This window comes from Hemitrygon akajei, chromosome 5 (assembly GCF_048418815.1).
Source record: "Hemitrygon akajei chromosome 5, sHemAka1.3, whole genome shotgun sequence".
NCBI lineage: Eukaryota > Metazoa > Chordata > Chondrichthyes > Myliobatiformes > Dasyatidae > Hemitrygon > Hemitrygon akajei.
This window is the reverse complement of record NC_133128.1, coordinates 46,790,823-46,813,102: the sequence shown is the minus strand read 5'-3', so window position 1 is coordinate 46,813,102 and position 22,280 is coordinate 46,790,823. Positions and strand designations below refer to the sequence as shown.

The following is a 22,280-nucleotide window of genomic DNA, read 5'->3' as shown; positions in this document are numbered from 1 at the left end:
GCTTTTTTTGTCTTTTGTTGGTTCTGCAGATGCAAATCTACAGGTTTTTGATGAAAACGAAAATGTGTCGATCACTGAGGGTGTTGTTTTTGAACTGGGATGCCGTATTGTCAATCAGACACAGGCACATTCACAGTTTTCAGTTACGTGGTATTTCCAAAACGAGAATGATTTAAAGCCCTCACTGAAGAAGCTCCTGCAAGCTGATCGCAATAACATCCTTCAGTACCACGACAGCTTGCAGACAGATTTTCAGAGGTTAAAATTCCAAAGTGCAAAGGTTTCCAACAATAACTACAAGCTGATCATATGGAATACAGCAGCCAATGACAGTGGTGTTTACTTTTGCGAAGTGGAAGAATGGATCCTGAGTCCCCAGAATCAATGGGTTTCTCAAGGAAGTGATCAGTCTGGAAAAACAACCCTTCACATCCTAACATCAGGTAACAAGTGCAACTATTTTAACAGATCCAATAGTTTTTCCTTCTTCATTATTCTCCCCCTTTTTTTGGGTCTGCTTGTGGAGATATCTCACCACATCTAAAAGAGTTCCATCTCAATTGTTTTCACACTTTCCTAGTTATAATGAAGGATCTTTGACTTGGGAAAAAATAACTTTCTCTTTCCACAGATGATGTCTGACTACCTAATGTTTCCAACATTTTGTATTTCAGTTTGGATTTCCAGCGTTTGCAAATGTTTGCTTTGGATCTATCTTCATCTACATTTGACATCCGAGTTAAAAGAACTTTAGTTCTTTCTGTAAATACAATTAAGTTCTATAGAAGTATTTAATTGTCCATGAAGTACTTTGGCAAATTATAAAGCCGCTGAGAGCTTTGCAGATGCATTTCTTCCTTTCTTTTCATTGTCCTCGCCATTGCAACAGGATCATCAAACACCATAGTTTTTCCTCTCCAACTCTCTTATTTAATCTCATCTTTCAAAAGCTTTCGAATTTTAGCTGAACATGGAATAAATTAAGGTATGCTTTGGATGAGCAAAATCTTTCTTAGAATAATTTTAGTTTCTTAGATTCAAAATCCTTATATATATTTGAAAAACAGATGTTCCCTTTAGCATTCAAAAGCACAGAAGTGGGCCATTTGACACAGCTGGTCAATGTTGGGGATTTATTTTCCAGTTGGACTTGTATATAGAGCGCCAAATGTAATCTAAGTTTCAATATGTGTTTAGCATAACTTCTCTATTTATGTCTCCGCAGAAGTAAATAAATACATAAGCTTAGTTCACTTTTTGACAGAGATTATGATTTGAGCATTTGTATTGCAAAATCTCCTAGTCCTTCCTGTTCAGTTCCACAAATAATCAGTCATCTCCCTTCAGGAGGAAATGAAAATGAATCATATATGGGTGGCAGAGCAACGGAGGGCTATGGTCTAGGTACTGGTCGATGCGACTAGGCAGATTAAATGGGTCGGCATGGACTAGATGGGCCAAAGGGACTGTTTCTGCTCTGTACTTTTCTATGACTATGTGTAGAAATTCACTTGTGCCAATTATATGCCTACTTTACAAGATGGTTTATATCCTGTTGCATTCCCCTCACTGAGACCTAGCTCAATAGCATTGTGTCATCACTGAACTTAACAATTATATTGATAACTCCAAAGTCAAAACACTCACTGTCTTGTCTTCCTCTACCCTTTACCCTTTATCTATTTGCTTCACATCCCCCTAATTCCACATGCACTACTCTTTTAGTTTCAATGTTGGAACCATTTCAGAAGCTAGTGGAGATCTAGATAACATGCAACGATGGTGGCAGCCTTCTCTTCTACATTTTCAGTGAATCCATTGAGGTAGAATCTAATTCTGTGCTGTGACATTAGCACTGACAGGTGAGTCCTGGGCTGGATGTCCTGCTCCTGCTCACTTAAGGAAGGTGAAGCATCTTCCGTAGCCTCTGCTTTCCAGGTGTAGTCATTGCGACAGGACCACTGTTTAGCTTGACATGCAGGAGGTTACTCGTGTATAGCCCCTCCTACACTACTGTGCCCATAGCAACGCCTTCACATGGCGTCCCTGTTCTTAACTATGTCATGGCGTGACAGAGTGTCCAGCAGTATAACTGGCTGGGCTCCTGAGCCTCGGTTGGCAGCCAGCCTAAGAGAAGGACAACTATTGATTCCAAACTTGGGTAGATTGGACTGGTTTCCCTTGTCAGGCAATCTGTCTAGGAGAAGGAAAACTCCGATACTCAACCTGCAGCCTTGTGGTCGCCACAGTCACCACAGCTCGCTGTGCCATTGTGGAATGTGCCCCAGCCTAAGGAACGGAATCGGTCCACGCGCACCGATCCTCACTATAAACCCACGCAACGCATGCAGGAAGAAAAGTCCTACAGCGACGGAGTTTTCCCTCCTGATCCTGCAAGCAAAGAATCAGCCATCATCGTTCTTTCACCTCAATGTTCTTCCAAAGAGATTCCACGACTTTGCCTATCACTGAAATTAAACTAATAGGACTATTGCTGCCTGGACATTCTCTACTTCCCTTTTCAAATATCACATTAGTCGAGCTAGCGTTTAGGCCCTCTTTTTTAAACTAATGGTTATATTTGTGTAATTATGTCTCTGGTTACTGTTCCCTGGATTCTTTTCATACAGTAGAGTAATCTGTTCACATTAAGGCTTTGATTCTCTTCATTTGACCAGTTTATTTCATGTTTCTCTTTTTATTTTAAATGTAGTTATGTAATTTTAATCTTGTGTTTTGATGTCATTTTTGACTGATCATCTTCCCTGATAAACATCGAAGAAAAGGTCTCACACGAGGAAATCTGCAGATGCTGGAAATTCAAACAACACACACAAAATGCTGCTGGAATGCAGCATCTATAAGAAGCACTGTTGACGTTTCGGGCCGAGACCCTTCGTCAGGACTTGGCCTGAAACGTCGACAGTGCTTCTCCTTATAGATGCTGCCTGGCCTGCTGTGTTCCACCAGCATTTTGTGTGTGTTGAAGAAAAGGTCTCACTGGTATTGCAACTTTATTTATTGATGTTGGAGAACCTTCCATTGTTAGAATTTTCATCTGTTGACAATTTAATCCCTGCTGTTGTTTTGTCATCCTAATTGATTTTTTAAAAAATTCTCTCCTGATGTTTTGTCATGCCCTCCCCTGCTGCTCATGTATATAATTTGACTCTTTCCATCTGCTAATTTATTTCCTCTTGCATCTTTGTTCATCAGTGGTGCTTCATTGAAATGTAGTTTCTTCTTGTTTTTTTCCAAGCAGTGTATATTTTCCTGGACTAATTTAAATACTCCCCATTGTTGTGCTATCTTGTTCTTTGCTAATAATATTTTACATGTTTACGACCTGGTTCTATTCTTATCCCCTCGGCATTGTGTACTCTCCAGTCTTTATCTTGCCTATGTCCTCCATAATTATCTTAAAGAGCTTATAATGTCACTATTGCTTAAATCACAAACAAGAGAAAATCTGCAAATGCTGGAAATCCGAGTTAAGGAATAGATTTTTAAAAATGGGGGTAGGGGAGAGAGAAACACAGCATGATAGGGTGAAACCTGAAGGGGGAGAGATTACCTGCTGTTTCTCTTTTTCCCCACACCCCCCACCTTTTTTGATCTACTCCTCCGCTTTTCCTCTCCAGTCCTGCCGAAGGGTCTTGGCCCGAAACGTCGACTGTACTTTTTTCCATAGATGCTGCCTGGCCTGCTGAGTTCCTCCAGCATTTTGTGTGTGTTGCTATTGCTGAAATGTTTACTTACTTTTACTTCTGTTTTCTCCTCATTCTCTATGGCGTGATCCAAGAGTGAATCATCCAGAATTCTTACATTAAAAAAAAATTTAAATACTGATAATATTCATCAAGACAAGGGACATCTGTGTAGAAATGAAAATAGAATCAATATTCCAGTCAAGACCTTTCATCACACCAGGAGAGGGTTAGAAAACAAGGCTTTAGGATGCAGACAGAGGAAAGCATATAAAGGAAGGTCTGTGATAGCAAAGATATAAAGTTACTAGTGGGGTGATTGCACAAGTTGGAAGAGTGTTGGTCTTCTGGTGAAAAGGAACTCTATAACTATTGTAGGAACTTGATTTCCCTAGCTCTTTGGCCAGTGCTTCTAACAATTAATTTCAGGTAGCTGAAATCTCTTGCAATTATTCTAGTTTTCTTTTTAATCATCTTTTCTAATTTATTTACAGACTGAAAATACATCAAATACTAGATTAACTTTTATTAGTGATGTAGCTATGTTCAAGATCCAAGATTGGTTAATGTAATTTCCTGTACATGTGTTAAAGGAGAATGAAATAATTGTTACTCTGGACCCTATGTGGCACAAAAAAAACACACACAGAAGTTGAGGAACACAATAATAATTAAAAATACAATAAATAGGACTTCCGGTGACGCATGAGGCAAGATGGCAGCACAGCGCTGAGCGTGGACATATTACCCTCCTTTTCACGTTCTTTAGGGCTCATAGACGATCTTATTCCAAGTTTGAGTTGGAGAAAGATCTAACTAAAGACATGACCTCAATAAAAGATCCAAATTCATCCAAGGAACAAGATACCAGCAGAGGACACCAAGCTAGCAATGCATCCGAGGAAATAGCTATGCTGATTAAGCAAACAATGGCAATGGAGATGGAATCGCTGCAAGAAACTGTAGCCCACATGCTAAAGAAGTTGCTGGAAAAGGCTCTCGACCCCATACAGAAGCATATGACAGAGAATGGCAACATTCTCCGGTCGTTAAAGGAGCAAGCGGACATTCGTGCTAAAAAATTTAGCCAACATTCAGGTTAGCTTACACAAGAATGAGAAAGGTATTGGCTCCTGTCTTGCAGAGGTGACTAAGATACGGAAGAAGTTAAACAACTTGGAGGATAGGTCCATGAGAAACAATGTGCGGCTGGTCAACCTACCGACAGGCGCTGGGGGCAACGATCCGAGAGGCTACCTCCAGGAGATGCTCCCTAATTGGATTCCAGCACTCAAGAACTCCCACAGCACTCCACTGGAGATCCATAGAGCACATAGGATCTTTTCCAACAACACCTCAAGACCACGGACCATGGTTTTTATGCTTCTATGGTACACCGACCGGTAGGCTGTCCTGGAGGGCACGAGGAAAGCCAAACCTACTCTCCCTGATGGCACCCAGCTGCAGTTCTTTGCCAACTACAGCCCTGGAATGATGCAGGAACGGCAGAGATACAAGGAGTTTGCGCTAAGCTTCAACAGAAGGGGATCAACTCGTTCCTCTTATATCCAGCGATTTTGAGAGCAAATATCAAGGGAATGAAGATGTCGTTTAACTCGGCAGAGGAAGCGAAAGAAGCCCTGAAATCATCGGTGCTAGGCGATATGGAAGAAGACCCTGGGCAAAGTCCACACTCCCCTCAGGAGGAGACGGAACTGCATTAAGAGCTCGGACCAGCCTGTATGCGCAATCTAACAGGCACGGGCAAGTTAGCACCCTAGGTGTAGAGTTTTCTGGTTATTCTTTTATTGGAAAGTCATTCAATGCTCTTTTGTATTTAGATAATTATAGGGCCAGTTTGTTTCTGAGTATTTCAGGTCAGAGTTTTAAGGCAATGGCTCAGTTAACTTGTTAGTACAAGGATAACATAGTAATGTGATATAAGTCCATCTAGAATATACTTTTTATCTTTTACTTTCGAAGGTGATATTCAACACACCCAAGTGTCATACTTCATCAAGAAGGAAGCTGAAAAACAGCAGTTTGTTCTGAATAACTTTAGTTGTACATGTTCATTTTGGGTTATGTCTCCAGGAGACTTGTTTACATTCTTAGGTGCCAGATAAGACGTCCCTAGCGTCATCACTAAGCGATGGTCTATTAAAGCAGCAGTCTCCTGCAGAGAGCTGTTGGGGTCCTGATTATGTGTTATGCTATATTTGAGGCGGGAATGGTTTTAATTATATGGGTTAATGGGTTTTTTTTTCTTGTCTCTTTGATATGATTGTCTATGAGAACCGCTTTACTTTTCTGATGTGTTGGTGCTAGAGGGGGGCGGTTAATGTTCAGTGTCTGACATTGCTAAGTGACACTCACAGATGTTACAAAGTAAAGGGTTGAATGGGAGGGGTGATAGGAAGGGGGGTGGGAAGGGGGTAACTCAAGGGCTCCACCACCAACTTACAACAACAGATCCAGGGGAAGATGAGAAAATCCTACTATTGGTTCATTTAATGTTAGAGTACTAAGCTCTCCCTACAAGTGTTCAAAGGTTCTAGATTTCTTACGCAGTAAGAAAATAGATATCGCGCTGTTACAGGAAACACATCTTAAACCTAATGACACTCCCAGGGTTCAAAACCACTTTTATAAACCCGTTGTGGCATCAGCTGATGGTACTTATACGAAAGGAGTTATGATATTAATGAGACGTAGTGTTAATGTATCAATTGAAAGGACTGGCTCCGACAATGAAGGACGTCTAGCTTTTTGCTGTACATCCATTCAGGGTAAAAAAAAAGGTTGCATTTATTAGCCTATATGCCCCAACTATATTCAAGGCTGAATTTTTTCCCTCAATTTCCTCACAATTACTGAAGTTAAGTGACGACCAACTATATGTTGGTTCGGACATGAATGCTTTGGTAAACATTAACCTCGATAAATCTTCCTCAGTTATATCCAGCTCTCAAGAATCTGCTTCCAAAGCACTTAACCTCTTTCTAATGGATTTACAGTAAATTTAACTGATGTGTGGAGGGTGCATAATCCATCTGCTAAAGACTATAACTTCTTCTCCACAAGACATAAAACTTTCTCTTGGATAGATTACATTCTTATATCCTCTCGTTTGCTGCCTTTGGTACACTCAATAGAATCTATCTGATCACAACCCAATTATATCTACATTTAATTATGGCAAAATCAAAAATAAGGCTACTGGGTGGAGGTTTAACTCCACCCTTCTGAAAAAACGACGAATTTCTAACACAACTGAGAACAAAACTGATGGAATTTATAAATTTAAATAAAATAGTGTCTCGGATGTGACAGTGGTTTGGGCCTCCATCAAGCGTTTCTTACGAAATAATGCCATATGGTTCAGTTCCCACCTACATAAAAGCCGGCTTCAAAAGATTTTCACCCTAGAAGAACAATGTAAGGTTTTGGAGAATGATCTCAAAAGGAGATACACTATAACAAAAGAAAACGAGCTCAGAACAAAACAAGCAGAATTAAATGACTTATTAAGAAGCAGGGCAGAATATACGATCCATATAACCAAACATAAGTATTATGCAGAAGGCAGCAGACCGAGCCATCTTTTGGCACTAACGCTCAAACAACAGGAAGCTAAAAGGTCTATACCAGCAGTTAGATGTGCTAAACATGGAGTGGTATCTTCAGCAGAGGAAGTAAATGAGACATTCAAGAATTACTTTAAAGAACTGTATACAAGTGGCTCAGTTCTTTCTGAGAATGACTTCACTGGTTTTTTTAGTGGTTTAGAACTCCCTACATTGTCATTAGAGGACACAAAATCTCTAGACTCTCCTATTACACTGGATGAGCTACAAATAAGGGCCATACGCCAAGTATAGATGGCATACCTGTGGAACTTTGCCTAGCACTTTGGGATATTCTTGGACCAGTATGGTTAGAAACGTCAAATTATGCTATTGGAAATGGGGCTTTAAACACAGCCCTGATCACAGTTGTACTTAAGCCCAGTAAGGACCTCTTGGAGTGTGCCAGTCACGGTCCAATCTCCTTGATAAATGCTGACCTCAAGATATTTTCCAAAGTCTTAGCCAGTAGACTGGAGACAATAGCTGGGAAAATAATTAACCCAGATCAAACGGGTTTTATCAGGGGACTTCTCGCATCTGATAATATTCACCGGCTCTTACACATACTGAGTGCAACGCATAAAATCCCACCCTCCTGTGACCTGTTATTTCTAGATACTGTAAAAGCGTTTGATCGCCTTAAATGGCAATATCTTTGGAGAGTTTGAAAAGAATTTAAGTTTGGCAATAGATTTATCAATATGATTCAAACACTATGCTAATCCCTAATCCCGGGTATGCGTGAGAGGAGGTTTCTCAGAGTTATTTGACATAGGATGGGGCACATGACAAGGGGACCCTCTGTCTCCTTTAATTTTTACTATATCCATTGAACTGCTTACACATTTAATTAGAAACTCTCCTCAGATCTCCCCTATTACAATAGGTACAACATCACATTCGATATCACTTTATGTGAACGATGCTCTAGTTAATATGGCAAATGTTCAACAAACTCTCCCCTATGTTTTAAAAATACTGGAGCAATTTGGATTTCTTTCAGGATACAAAGTTAATTTGTCAGAATCAGCACTGATGTTGATTAATACAGATAAAAGTAAGGTGTCTCTCCCTCCCCAGATTAATGTTACAAATGAGGTCCTCTACTTGGGTATTAAAGTTAATACTTGCCTATCATCTGTGGCTAAAACAAATTACTCTTTAATTTTGAAAAAAATAGAAGAAGATATTAATAGATGGAGACACCTGCCAGCATCAGTCCCAGCCCGTATATCGGTCATTAAAATGAACATCTTACCCCGCATTAATTTTATCAGCTCAATGATCCCACTTGCGCCTCCAGCAGGACATTGGCAAAAACTGGACTCCTTACTACGATGCTGTGTTTGGAACGGTAAACTATAAAGTGGTAAAATATAGTGGTCAGCTCTACAATTCAAAAAGTTGGATGGGGGATTGGCATGTCCAAATTTTAAACTGTATCACTGGGCATTTGTATTTAAAAATCTTAGCTAATGGATGGAGGAGGATAAAGTTTTGTCATGGAAAAATATAGAACAAGAGCTAACAGCACCAATAAGGCTGAAGGACTTTCTCCTTATAGGTACGTCTACCAAAGAATGTGATTTGTATTATGGTCCAATTTTAACCCATCTGCTACAAGTCTTTAGAACAGCAGAAACATTCCTAAAATTTAAAAGCATATGATGCAAATCATCTCCATTATGGAATAATAATCATTTTCTGTCTGGGGGAAACCATTCACTAACAGAACTTGGGAGGATAAAGGTATTACTACTCTTCAAGATATTAATGGGGCAAGTACTATCCTTAGCTTTAAAGAACTGGTATCTCAATATAATATTGATAAACACTCTCTTTTCTTCTACTTTAGAGTAAGATCAGCTTGTAAAGCCTACGGGGTTCCCTGGGGGTCCGATTTAAAGAACCATCCCATTTTAAGTTGGATACAGAGTGCTCCACGACAGATAGTGTAATATATATCTATGATAAATTAAACTCCCAGAAATAGATGCCCACATCAGGAATGAAAGCCTGGGATAGGGACATATCTGAATTGGGACAGGACTTAGACTGGGATGCAATTTGGGATAATGCTGCTGGTGCTTCGAAAAACCCAAATCATTGGTATATACACTTGAAATTCTGTCATAGAGCATATTTAACACCAAGAATTAGACATCAAATGGGACTGGCTCCTGACCCATATTGCTCATTTTGCCCCCACGGAACCGTAGGCTATTTTATACATGTTATTTGGGAATGTCCAGGGGTTTTTTGGTTTGTGGGGGTACAATTACCAATGGACCCTGCTGTACATCTTCTAAATGATGACTCGCACCTTTCCCTTATGGAAAAACACGCGAAGTCTGGCTGGCAGGCCTAACTGCAGCTAAGAAGATTGTAGTCCAGCGTTGGAAACCACCTCATGATATTTCAAGTACTCACTGGCTTCAGAGCTTTTTGGACATTTCCTACCTGAAACTACCATCAGCAAGAGTAAATGATGCAGTTGGTTGGTGGAGGGGAGAGGGATGGGGGAAGAGAGAGAGGGGTGGAGAGGGGGTTGAGGATGAGGGGTGGAGGGGGATGGCGATGGGGTTGGCCGGGTTAAACAGTCAAAATGTAATCAGCAACTGGTTGTATTTTGTTGGTGTAATTTGTTGGTGTTGCAATAAAAATTAGTGATAAAAATACAATAAATATAGATACAAAAGATTGCTTATACAGATAGATTGTATGTAAGCCTATAAAGTGATGCTAGACTGTATGAAAAGTGACTGACAGGAAATGATAATGTGATGGTGGAGTTAGTCGGTGAAAGTGTTGATCAGTCTTGCTGCTTTAGGAAAGTAACTTTTTGTGCCTGTTGGTCCTGGTGTGGACGTTACTTAGACTCCTCCCTGATGGGAGTCGGACAAAGAGTCCATGAGCAGGGTGAGTGGGATCCTTCATGATGTTACTGGCCCTCTTCTGGCACCTTTCTGTATGCCTGTCCTTGATTGTGAGTGTGCTGGTGCTTTAGACCGGCTGTCGTGGAGGCTTCCTGTCTGCTGCAGTGCAGACACCGTAACGAGTAGTGAGGCAGCTTGTCAGCATGCTCTTACTGTGCATCTGTCGCATGGCGTGAGTATAGATGTACACAGTCCAGCTCTCTTGGAACCGGTGAGTTTTCATGCCCTGGGACAATGAGAGGTTGTGTGAGATGTACACTCTCAGGAGTTGGAAACTGCTTGCAGTTTCTGCTGCTGTGTCACCGATGTAAAGGGTGTTGCAAGGGGTGCGAGCTCTCCTGAAGCTGATAACCAACTCCTTAGTCTTGTTGACATTAAGGAAGAGGCTATTTGTCTAGCACCGGGCCCTGAGCTCTTCAGCCTCTGCACTGGGCCGTCTCGTTGTTGGTGATGAGCCTCTGCACTGGGCCGTCTCGTTGTTGGTGATGAGCCTCTGCACTGGGCCATCTCGTTGTTGGTGATGAGCCTCTGCACTGGACCGTCTCGTTGTTGGTGATGAGCCTCTGCACTGGGCCGTCTCGTTGTTGGTGATGAGCCTCTGCACTAGGCCGTCTCGTTGTTGGTGATGAGCCTCTGCACTAGGCCGTCTCGTTGTTGGTGATGAGCCTCTGCACTAGGCCGTCTCGTTGTTGGTGATGAGCCTCTGCACTGACGTGTCAGCGGTGAACTTGGTGATGTGATTGCTCAGGCGTTGGGCTGTGCAGTGATATGGAAGCAGAATGAACAGCAATGCCCCTGGGGGGCATCTGTGTTGTGGATGATGGGAAGGGAGGAGTGGTTGTGCATCCTGACCATGTGAGCTCTGTTCATTAGGCAGTCCAAAACTCAGTTGCGCAGTGGTGTATTTAGACCGAGAAGTAGGAGTTTGTTCTCCAAGGTTGGTGGGACAATGGTGTTGAATGCTGCAGGAAAGCTTGTTTACTAGCTGCGTCAGGGCCAGTTGTATGACAGATGCTGGTGCCAATATCAGTTACCATGTACCAATATTGAAGTACTGTCAACATTGTTAAAGCCTTGGGGCTCCAGACACATGAAACAAGACCTGGTGTTCTCACAGGCTTTTGACATGTAATGTAATTACTTCTTACATAATTCCCTTTGAAATGCACATAATCATTCAGAGAGCTCTTTATTCCATCTAATGCTTCATTATTCAGTAGTTTCCTTTTGCTTTAAACATCTCACTGAGCCTGCTCTATTTAGTACGATAGAATGGGATCATTAGCATTAAAAATGTGGTCATTTGTTGGGATAGCAGTTTATGAAGAGTATTTCTATTGTACACTACAGCTGAATGGAAAGGTGTGGAGCTTTCTGTTTGCCTTTAGCAGCTTGGTTTTGCAATATGGTTAGTTAGATGAAGTGGAAACTTGCCTGCTGATGAGTCAGTGATCTTCTGGTGTTCTACCACTTTGAGTCTTCTGAAGAACTGTACCCAACTGACCTTGTAGTTTTACGCTTCGGGAAGGAGCAGGCTTACCTGTGGGTGGGGCAAGATCCACATTAAAGGAATTTGCACACTTGAAGGTGATGGGGTTTGTAAAGCAAATATAAACTGCTTCTCTGGTAGCTGCCTAGGGAAATCTGGCTTACCTGTCATATTGAGGCCTTGAAGTAAAACAGCTGAGTTCACCTGACTTGTTATTCTGAGAGACATTCTTTGAATCTGATCCCACCATAGCTTTATAGAACATAGAACAGTACAGCACATTACAGGCCCTTCGGCCCACAATGTTGTGCCGACCCTCAAACCCTGCCTCCCATATAAACCCCACCTTAAATTCCTCCATATTCCTGTCTAGTAGTTTCTTAAATTTCACTAGTGTATCTGCCTCCACCACTGACTCAGGCAGTGTATTCCGCACACCAACCACTCTCTGAGTGAAAAACCTTCCTCTAATATCCCCCTTGAACTTCCCTCCCCTTACCTTAAAGCCATGTCCTCTTGTACTGAGCAGTGGTGCCCTGAGGAAGAGGCGCTGGCTGTCCACTCTGTCTATTCCTCTTAATATCTTGTACACCTCTATCATGTCTCCTCTCATCCTCCTTCTCTCCAAAGAGTAAAGCCCTAGCTCCCTTAATCTCTGATCATAATCCATACTCTCTAAACCAGGCAGCATCCTGGTAAATCTCCTCTGTACCTTTTCCAATGCTTCCACACCAGAGTTTTATAGAGCTGCATCATTACATCGCTTCTCTTAAACTCTACCTCTCGACTTATGAAAGCTAACACCCCATAAGCTTTCTTAACTACCCTATCTACCTGTGAGGCAACTTTCAGGGATCTGTGGACATGTACCCCCAGATCTCTGTGCTCCTCCACACTACCAAGTATCCTGCCATTTACTTTGTACTCTGCCTTGGAGTTTATCCTTCCAAAGTGTACCACCTCACACTTCTCCGGGTTGAACTCCATCTACCACTTCTCAGCTCACTTCTGCATCCTATCAATGTCTCTCTGCAATCTTCGACAATCCTCTACACCATCTACAACACCACCAACCCTTGTGTCATCTGCCACTTCTCAGCCCACATCTGCATCCTATCAATGTCTCTCTGCAATCTTCGACAATCCTCTACACCATCTACAACACCACCAACCCTTGTGTCATCTGCCACTTCTCAGCCCACATCTGCATCCTATCAATGTCTCTCTGCAATCTTCGACAATCCTCTACACCATCTACAACACCACCAACCCTTGTGTCATCTGCCACTTCTCAGCCCACATCTGCATCCTATCAATGTCTCTCTGCAATCTTCGACAATCCTCTACACCATCTACACCACCACCAACCCTTGCTGCTGGGAAACACATTGGGTCACTTACTCTTGAGAATAGTATTTGGCTGTCTGGACATTGTGGCACCACTGATTCACCAATGTTGCTTAGGTGACTTTTTTTCATTCAGGATGTTACCGGCTAGGTCAATATTTATCGTCCTGCCCGAATCTCCCTTGAGAAGTTGGTGCAGCCCTTCTGGTGAAGGTACTCCCATGTGTTGTGTAAGCCAAAGTTATCAGAGCTATTGAATCCACCTTGCAGTTGGAAATGTCTTTTCTTTACCCTCTATCTCCGTGCAAAACAATTCCAGAAGGCCCAGGGATGGGACTAGTGGGTTTGTGGACACAAAGACCAGATGTGAAGGCACAGTTCGGCATTAGAATGAAGGTGGGGGTGGGTAATAGGTCATCTCCTGGCATTGGGCACAGTTGAGGCCTGTGAAGGCTCGGCATTTGATTGCATTGACTATCAGAGTCAGACGGTCAGTGAGTGGGGATTGGAATTTCCAGTTATTGAATTGGGGGAAATTAGTTCAAGTGATTGATGGATGAGCAGATGGGTGATGAAAGGAATGAGGGGGGGTGAGCTGGCAGAACAGAAATCCCAAAAGAGGTTAGATAACTTCAGCTCCTGAAAACATTCTGCTTGCCTCAAGTTCAGGGGGAAGCTTCTATTACGTGAGCAGTGTCTGTCGAAGTTTAAGGCTGTTGAGGGTCTAAGTGGAATTGTGGATAAAATTTTCAGGGGCACGTGTGCACACTTTTGACGAGGACACAGAGGGCCAGTTCTCTTGGCCAACCGTTGCTTTCTAATCCTCTTTCTTCCTCTGCCTCCATCTGATGGGATGCCTTACACACACAGTCTCTCTCTCTCTCTCTCTCTCTCTCTCTCTCTCTCTCTCTCTCTCTCTCTCTCTCTCTCTCTCTCTCTCTCTCTCTCTCTCTCTCTCTCTCCCCCTCCCCCTCTCCCTCTCCCTCTCCCTCTCTCTCATACAGTCAGCTTCTCTGAACCACTGCTGTGCTTGTGTGACTTTCCTCTCTTCAGTCCGTCAATTCAAAGATTATATTGACTGTCTGCATTTACCCACAGTTTGATATACTTCAGACAGGTGCACAATTCAAAACTGGTGTGGGGCTATACTGTTAAACCACAGTCAGTCCGTGCTGGCAGGAACATCTCTGACTCCATCACACTGAGCACTGGATCCCCTCAAGGCTGTGTGCTTAGCCCATTGCTGTTTACACTGCTAACACATGACTGTGCAGCCAGATTCAAGGAGAACCTGATCATTAAATTTGCTGATGATACCACAGTGGTGGGGCTCATCTGCAAAAATGATGAAACAATGTACAGGGAGGAGGTCAAACACCTAGAGAGCTGGTGCAGTGACAACAACTTGATACTTAATGTCACCAAAACCAAGGAGATGATCATCGATTTTAGACTGTCTCAGCCTGAGCACACACCCCTCAGCATCAGCGGCTCCACAGTGGAGAGAGTGAAAAACATCAAGTTCCTTGGGGTGCAGATCTTGGACAATCTCACCTGGTCCAGGAACACCACTGGGATTGTGAAATGGGCCCAGCAGAGACTGCACTTTCTGAGGTAGCTTAAACAAGCATCACTCCCCACTAACATCTTGACTACATTCTACAGAGGTGTGGTTGAGAGAGTGCTGACCTTTTGCATCACAACCTGGTACTCCAGCTGCAGTGCTGCCGACAAAAAAGCCTTGCAGAGGGTGGTTAGGGGAGCAGAGGTTATTGGGGTCTCCCTACCTTCTGTCCAAGACCCCTTTCAGAGTCGATGCCTCCAGAAGACACGGTACATCATTAAAGACCCCTCACACTCTCTCCATAAACTGTTTGTTCTTCTGCCATCAGGTAAACATTACAGGAGCATTAAAATAAAAACCACAAGGTTACTAAACAGCTTCCTCCCACAGGCAGTCAGACTGCTAAATAGCTGCTCTACCTGACTCTGCTTTGGACACTTTTAACTTGCACTAGTCACTTATAACTTGATTTTAACTGACATGTGGCTGTTGTGTTTTACTATTTATTGTTGTGTTTATTATTTAGTGTTGCATTTGTTATGTTATGATTGCACTGCCCCTGGGAAACGCTGTCTCATTCTGCCTTGCAGAGCTGATGTACGGTTAGAATGACAATAAAGTTCTTGAATCTTTGAAAGTGGTACAATATCCAAATACTGAATGACTAATTCTGATCCTAAGTAGAAAATGTGTCTTATAAAAATATATATTCAGGAACTACAAACGTAAAAGGGAAGTATTTTAAGTTATATGGTTTATTGTTTTAAAGAATGTAATTTCTAATTTTGTGTTCTTTTATTTCTAGCTCCTACTCTCTACTCAAAGGCCTGTGCGTCACCATCATTCTTCTACTTCCTATTTGTCTACCCATTTATAATCTTCGTGGCTCTTATAATTCTTGCTGCATATTTTTACTGGAATCCAAGGAAGCCGCAGAAAACTCCTCAGCAAAATAGTCTATGGACACCAATTGAAACAATCATTAGAGATCCCAAAAATGAAGCAGATGCAAGTGTAATATGATGTATAGAATTATTTTAATAACATGCCATTTTTGCTGGAGAAATCATGTCACAAATAGCAGCAAAATAATGTGTGCTAGTGAAAAGTTCACACAAGTGCCAAACCTAAAGGAACATTAAAACAAACAAGAAATCTGAAACTATCCAGTTTTCTTATTAGTTATGTTTATTTTTTAATTGGCATTAGCACCTCTTACCATATGCAAGGTGTATAAACACAACTTTACAGATTGTCAGAATAGACTTGAAAGTTCAGCTTCACTTTTGATTCTTGGACTTCTGTTGTTTAATTGAGTTTATTTTATTATTGCCAGTATTAAGTGTTCTTCTACTTGCATGTTTCCCTTCCTAAAATTGAAGTGTATGCCATGTTTTTGCAAATTTTTTTTCAGTCCTTCTCATGTTTTGAAATTCTTGTCCCCGTTGCCCTAAATCTAGAGTTTCAGGCAATAAAACATCTTTAGATAATCGGAGTACTGGGTTGGGTGAGCAATTGAAAAACAATATGTCATAACTGGACTTATTCAGCTTATTCAGATTCAGATTCAATTTATTGTCATTTATAAACCACAAATACAATGCAGTTAAAAAATGAGGCAACGTTCCCCGGAATGATATCATGAAAAAGCACAAAACAGACCACACAAGAAAAACCACATAACGTTTGGTAATCCCCAATCCAGAGTCTGGAGAGGCTGCTGCGTATCAATATCGCGCTACTGTCTTAGCACGTTCCCCGGAAAGGAACTACAAACCTATCAGACAAAACTAAAGCTACAAGACCTACACAAAACCACATAGATTACATATAGTTACAGTTAACTCATGAATTATATTTCTAAATATAGAGAATAACTTGGTGGATGATATTCTAGATAATGTTATTTTTGATGTATAAAACACAGGAAGAAATATAGAAAAGAGACCTATAGAATATGGTAAATCCAATCCAGGCAAAAGCCCAGCAGGAATAGCCCATGTGGTCCCTGGAACTTACTCACACCATTCCATAAGATCCTATCCTGTAGCTTGAACATCCTAGACCTCTCAGTTTTCCAATCCCTTTATTCCCTTCATGTTCAAGGGAAGCAGAAGAAAGAAATTCCAATTGATAAATGACAAATTCAGATTCAGTGCACAGAGTCCCGGAGGCACTGTGTCAGTATTCAAAATGAACCCTTGTGTAATTCGACACAAGTTAAAACTTGGAGAAGGAGGGATCTAGATGGGAAAATATCATTTGTATTTAGTTGATGACTTTGTGATGACAGGCTGAGAGATACTTTAAGTGGAGTGGATGAAGAACTTAATGGGTCAAACAAAAATCTTGGATTGTATTAAACATTTTTTTAGTTACATAGGTTTATTACTTTTAAGTATTTTTGTATTTTTATAGAGAAATGTCACTTTTACTTTTAAGATATCTTTGGCTTTTTTTTTAGCCCATTGCTTTAAACATGAAAGAGTGATAAATATGGAAACGGGTAATTAAGCAGACTTTACCAAGTACAAATGGTATCTTGGGCAATTCCCATTGGAGAACAATGCTCTGTCTGCCCGTTAGTTGAGCCCAAAGGAAAAGTGTTAAGTGCAAAGAAACCCTCAAAGGGATTTGAAAAAGATAACATTTCCCGCTCTTATTATGGGGACGTTCTTAGTGTTTTTGCCAGTCTTCTTGGCACTAAAGAGATCAGGGTTGTTGGTGCAGGTATGCAACCTGTCAAATATTATGTGTAGAGAAAAAACAAGCATTTTGTTATAGTTTATCTCAGGAGCAACAAAACTATAGAATTCTCCAGAGATACAAATAAAAATATGAAAACATTCAACAGGTCAGGCAGCATCCACGGGGAGAGGAACAGTCACAACATTTTGTGTCGAGATCTTCATCAGAACTGGAAATGTGGAAAAAGTGAGCATGTTATAAGTTGTAGAGATGGGGGTGGGGTGCAAAGCAAACACAGAAAATGTCTATGAGCAAACTCATCCAAGTAATAATTAATTTTTAAGAAAGATTGTCAAATTTGCCTGGGTCCTGTGATTATGCATCATGTAGTTTCAATGTTCTTGGTCCTCCACATCTGTCTATAAGCTGCATTGTCACAGAAGCTGCCAGCAACCTAAAAGATATTTCTTTCACTTCCAACAGTCAGTAAGACTGTAGGCCAATTTTGTCCACACTTTTGAACTCTACCAATGTGCATATTGAATATCCAATTGTGGACTTGACTATGCTATTAAATAGAAATTTGTGCTAGATGTCCTTGTACTAACCCTGGTGTGTTCCCACCTCACACCACCATCCTTGGAGGTGCTGCTTTAATGCACCTCTTTTTGACCAGAATGTGTAGGTCTATAATTTTAGAATGTACAAGAAGAAAGATAAATTGCTTTTACAGGAGAATATTAAATGAACTCCAGCCATTGCGACTAGCATCTGATTTTATATGTCTGCAGTACTTGATATATATGGGCTTCTTCTGTGACTTTCAAAGTAAAACAATTTATTTTATGTTCCTTTTAATTTAAAATTTGTAATTCTTATGTTTTCAAGGATATACTGCTGTAAAATTTAATCTTACAAAAATAAAGTAAATAAAATAAATTTGATTCTGTCACTTATTTTAGAGAGAATGGCATTATTTTAACTGATGGAAGGCAAGTGAATGATGAAATGTGGGAATGAACATAAAACATATGCACTTATGATATAATGCATTGGACAAAGGAAATAACTGTGAACTCAAAATGAACATCCAAACTCAAGCAGAATATCTGAGGCTCTGCATCTAATCTGCATTGCTGTAACACAAAGACCTCTTTAACATAACAGAGTGAGGCAATGGAATGCAATAGCAAATAACCCTTCATGATGGTCCTTTTGTAATATCAACCCCCTCAGACATAGGAGCAGAATTAAGCCATTTGGCCCATTGAATTTACCCCACCATGGCTGATTTTTTTTTAATCCCCCTATTTACAATGCAGATAGGTGGAAGCCAGGGTAGGTCTCCTATCACATACCGGAAAAGCAGGGGATCTGCAATGAGCTTTAAACCTGAAAAGGCCAGTTCTTCATTCTGGCTCATTATTGTGGTGCTTCATTCGATATATCTATTTTTTAAATCGAGAGGTAGAAATAATTAACAAAGGAAGAAAGAATGCTTCACATCAGTGCTGACCTCTTTCCACCCACTGAGAGGCCATTATCGCTATTGGAGATTATTAATGCAACATAATTTGGGCGCCTTGTATTCAGTTCAGACTAAAACTGTCCTTTTGCGGAGAAGCTGGTGAATACAATCTACGTCTGCTTTTCTAACTTCCCATTTACTGAGAGGAGATCACACAATTTCTGCACAAGGCAATGCTGTAAAAGAGGTTGTGAAACTGTGCAGATGCATTTGTGGTTCTCTGCCTTCAGTGTGGTGAAGAGCCTCCAGCAGTAAGCAGCAATCTACAGTATTTTTTGTCTGTGATGACATAAAACAGGATGGGAAAACACATCTTAAAATTGAGATGGCTGGCCATACACAGATTAACTTCAAAAACAGATGAACAAGTCAAGTGGTCCACTGCCCCAGATCTCCAGCAAGTGTGCCTTTTTTTTAAGCACCTGTGTAGCGTGATGGGGATCCTTGATGATGGATGCTGCCTGCATCGGCATTCCTTGTGGATGTGCTGAATGGTGGGAAGGGCTTTACCTATGATGTCAGGTTAACCTCTGGGTGTCAAAGTGTAGGTAATCAGCCTTGATAGGAACTTGAGCACAGCTGCCATGTTTTTTTTGGCAGAGCGAACTACCATCAGGAACATCAGTTAATGAACAAAAGATGCGCTCAAGTGACTGTCTGACTACCTGAAACATTGCTGGGGATTTTTGCAGGAATCCAGGTTAGAGGTTGTCTGTTACATGTACCCAAACTTTGGAATAATGAGGGGCTAATCCCCATTGCCAACAAGGCACCAGGAAATGAAGCAGAAGAATTTCTGTATCCCCGGCTGGCAGTGCTTTCAGAGAACAGCTCAAAGCATCCTACTAGCAACACTCCATAAGCACTCCTGCGACCTCTTCAACATTCTTACCTCCACCAGACAACTGCTTTCTGTCACCAGAAATGTAAGCAGCATTAATATAATCAGCTCAAAATTTAATGCATCAGACAACTGAATTTCATCTGCTAGCTTTTATTTATCCCTTCACAGAATGTGGATGTTGTTAGTAAAACAGCATGAATTGTCCGTCTGTTATGGCTGCTTGGACTGAATGAATTTATTTGGCCATTTCCAAAGACAGCTATGTGACAAGAACTGATAGAGGCAAACCAAGTAACTGTCAGCCTGGATGAGAGTTCAAAATGGGAACCTATTCCCAGGCAGGTTCAGCTGGAAATGTCTCTTTAGAACCAGAGATGAAGGTAAGCTACTATGGGCTGACTGGAAGTGCCCATAAGAAAATGGCTGATGCTATATTTACAGTACTGCCAACACAGTTAAGAAAGTTTAGGTCACTTTCGGCCCTGTTCGGGGCCAATAATGTTGTTAGAGGGTGGGGGCAAGGAAAAAGGCCATACACAAGGGATGATCCTATTAGTAGAAATCGAGCCAGGTATTGACTGACATAATTATGTCCCATAGGATGATCAAAATCTCATTTAATGAAGTCATAGAAATGCTGCAACTCAGTGTCATTGGAGTTTGTGAAAGGTTATATGTTTGAAACTGTAGTCATTCTAAGACCCTGGTTGTGGAAATCATGCTCTAATGAAAGATAAATAATGATAATTTAAAAAAATATAGAAGTGTGGTTTACATAGCTGAGCTGGCTGAGAAATGCAAAGAGTTTACTTTAATTAGCACAAAAGCAGTAGAGATTGAATAAAAGAAGTCCAAGTTAAAGTCACTTACTTACTGCCCGTTATGCCAGACATTTAGGGCAGCAATGAAGGTCCCCATTTCTGTCTGTCAACCTCTCAGACGTAAAGGGATTCTTCATTGCTTTTTCCGTAACAATTTTGTTTTACCAGTCAGCGTTGTTAGTCCTGAGCTGAATCCTGAACCTGGAGGACTGGTGGACCACTCTTAGTCTGACCTCTACCCTTTGACCAGTTTTGTGGGTGATTCGACCAAGAGCTAAAGCATAAAGCCCTGACTCCAGATGAAATAGTTCTCTGGATCATTGAGACACTAGCCTCCAAACCATGAAAAAGCTGTGGTCCTCTTGGAGGTCCAAAGTTAAAGACAAGACATTAATATGAAAATTGACCCAGGCGTTCTGAAAAAGGATACATGTGACAAAAAGTAGAATGCCATTAACAAGAAACTCCTGAAATGTGAGTCTCTAAGAACATAGGGACAAATAGGATGCGTGGTCCTCCATAATGAATAAAAATCAAGATTCAAGTGAGTGATTGTATGATTAAACCCAACTCAAGGGACACCAAGAGGTTACAAAACAGCATCACAGTACAACTGAAGACTTTATCTAAATCGACGCAGCATAAAGCATTTGAACTTCAGAGTAAATATGATTTGGTAACCATGATCGAGATATGGCTGCAAAATAAGTTCAGATTGAGATCAGAATATTGAAGAGTAGGAAGACCTTGATGCTAGTAAAAGACGGAGGGGGGTGGCTCTACCGATCCAAATTTGCTTAGGTGATAGGAGACAGAATAGTACTAGATAGATTATTTTCTGACTGGAAATCTGTAATAAACAGTGTACTACAGATTTTGCTACTGGGACATTTGTTATATGTAATACAAATGAAATTGAGAATGTAGCATATATAAGTGACACAGAAATCGGTGGGGTCATAGACAGTGAACTGAAAAGTTGGGCAGAGCAGTGGAGATGGAATTTAATCCAGGCAAGTGTGTGGTAATGGGAGATCCTTAATGAATACTTCAGTGTTCAGTGAGAAGGACCTTGACAAATGTGAGGCCAGCATAGAACAGGCTAATGCACTGGAATATGCTGAGGTTAAGAAAAAGGCAGTGTTGGAACCTTTGAAAAATCATTAGAATTGATTATTCCCAGGGGGCAGATGGGATACACCCAGATTACCATGAGAAGTGAAGAAAGAGATTGCTACACTGTTGGTGACAATCTTTGTGTCCTCACTGGCCACCGGAGAAGTACCACAGATTGAAGGATGGCAGATTTTATTCCTTTGTTCAAGAAAGGTGTTAGGGAGAAAGCTGAGAATTATAGACCAGTGAGTCTTTTATCAGTGGAGGGTAAACTATTGAAGAGGATTCTTAGAGACAGGATTAGTCTGATTAGGGATGGTCAGTATGGCTTTGTGAGGGGCAGGTCTTGCTTTATGAGCCTGATGGACTTTGAGGAAGTGACAAAGCACATTTATGAAGATAGTGCAGTGTATATGGTTTATATGGATTTTAGCAAAGCGTCTGACAAGGTTCTCCATAGTTCTCATACAGAAAGCCAGGGAACATGACAGCATAGATTTGGAAATGGATTGCTTACAGAAGGCAAAGGGTGGTAGAAGATAAAGTGCATTCTACCTGGAAGTCGGTGACTAGTGGTAATTTGAAGTGTGTTGGCCTTTGTTAGTCAGGGG

General features: G+C 41.2%; 1 protein-coding gene across 1 annotated transcript in view; it reads left to right on the top strand.

The window, feature by feature from the left end:
• Positions 1 to 18,299, top strand: part of LOC140727736 (immunoglobulin superfamily member 3-like) — a 61,721-nt gene extending 43,422 nt beyond the window's left edge. Inside the window, exons 8-9 of the mRNA XM_073045440.1 lie at positions 30 to 443; positions 15,478 to 18,299. Of these exons, the coding sequence (XP_072901541.1) occupies positions 30 to 443; positions 15,478 to 15,695 (632 nt within the window). The 3' untranslated portion in view covers positions 15,696 to 18,299. The remainder of the gene's footprint in view (positions 1 to 29; positions 444 to 15,477) is intronic.
• The last annotated feature ends 3,981 nt before the right edge of the window (positions 18,300 to 22,280 follow it).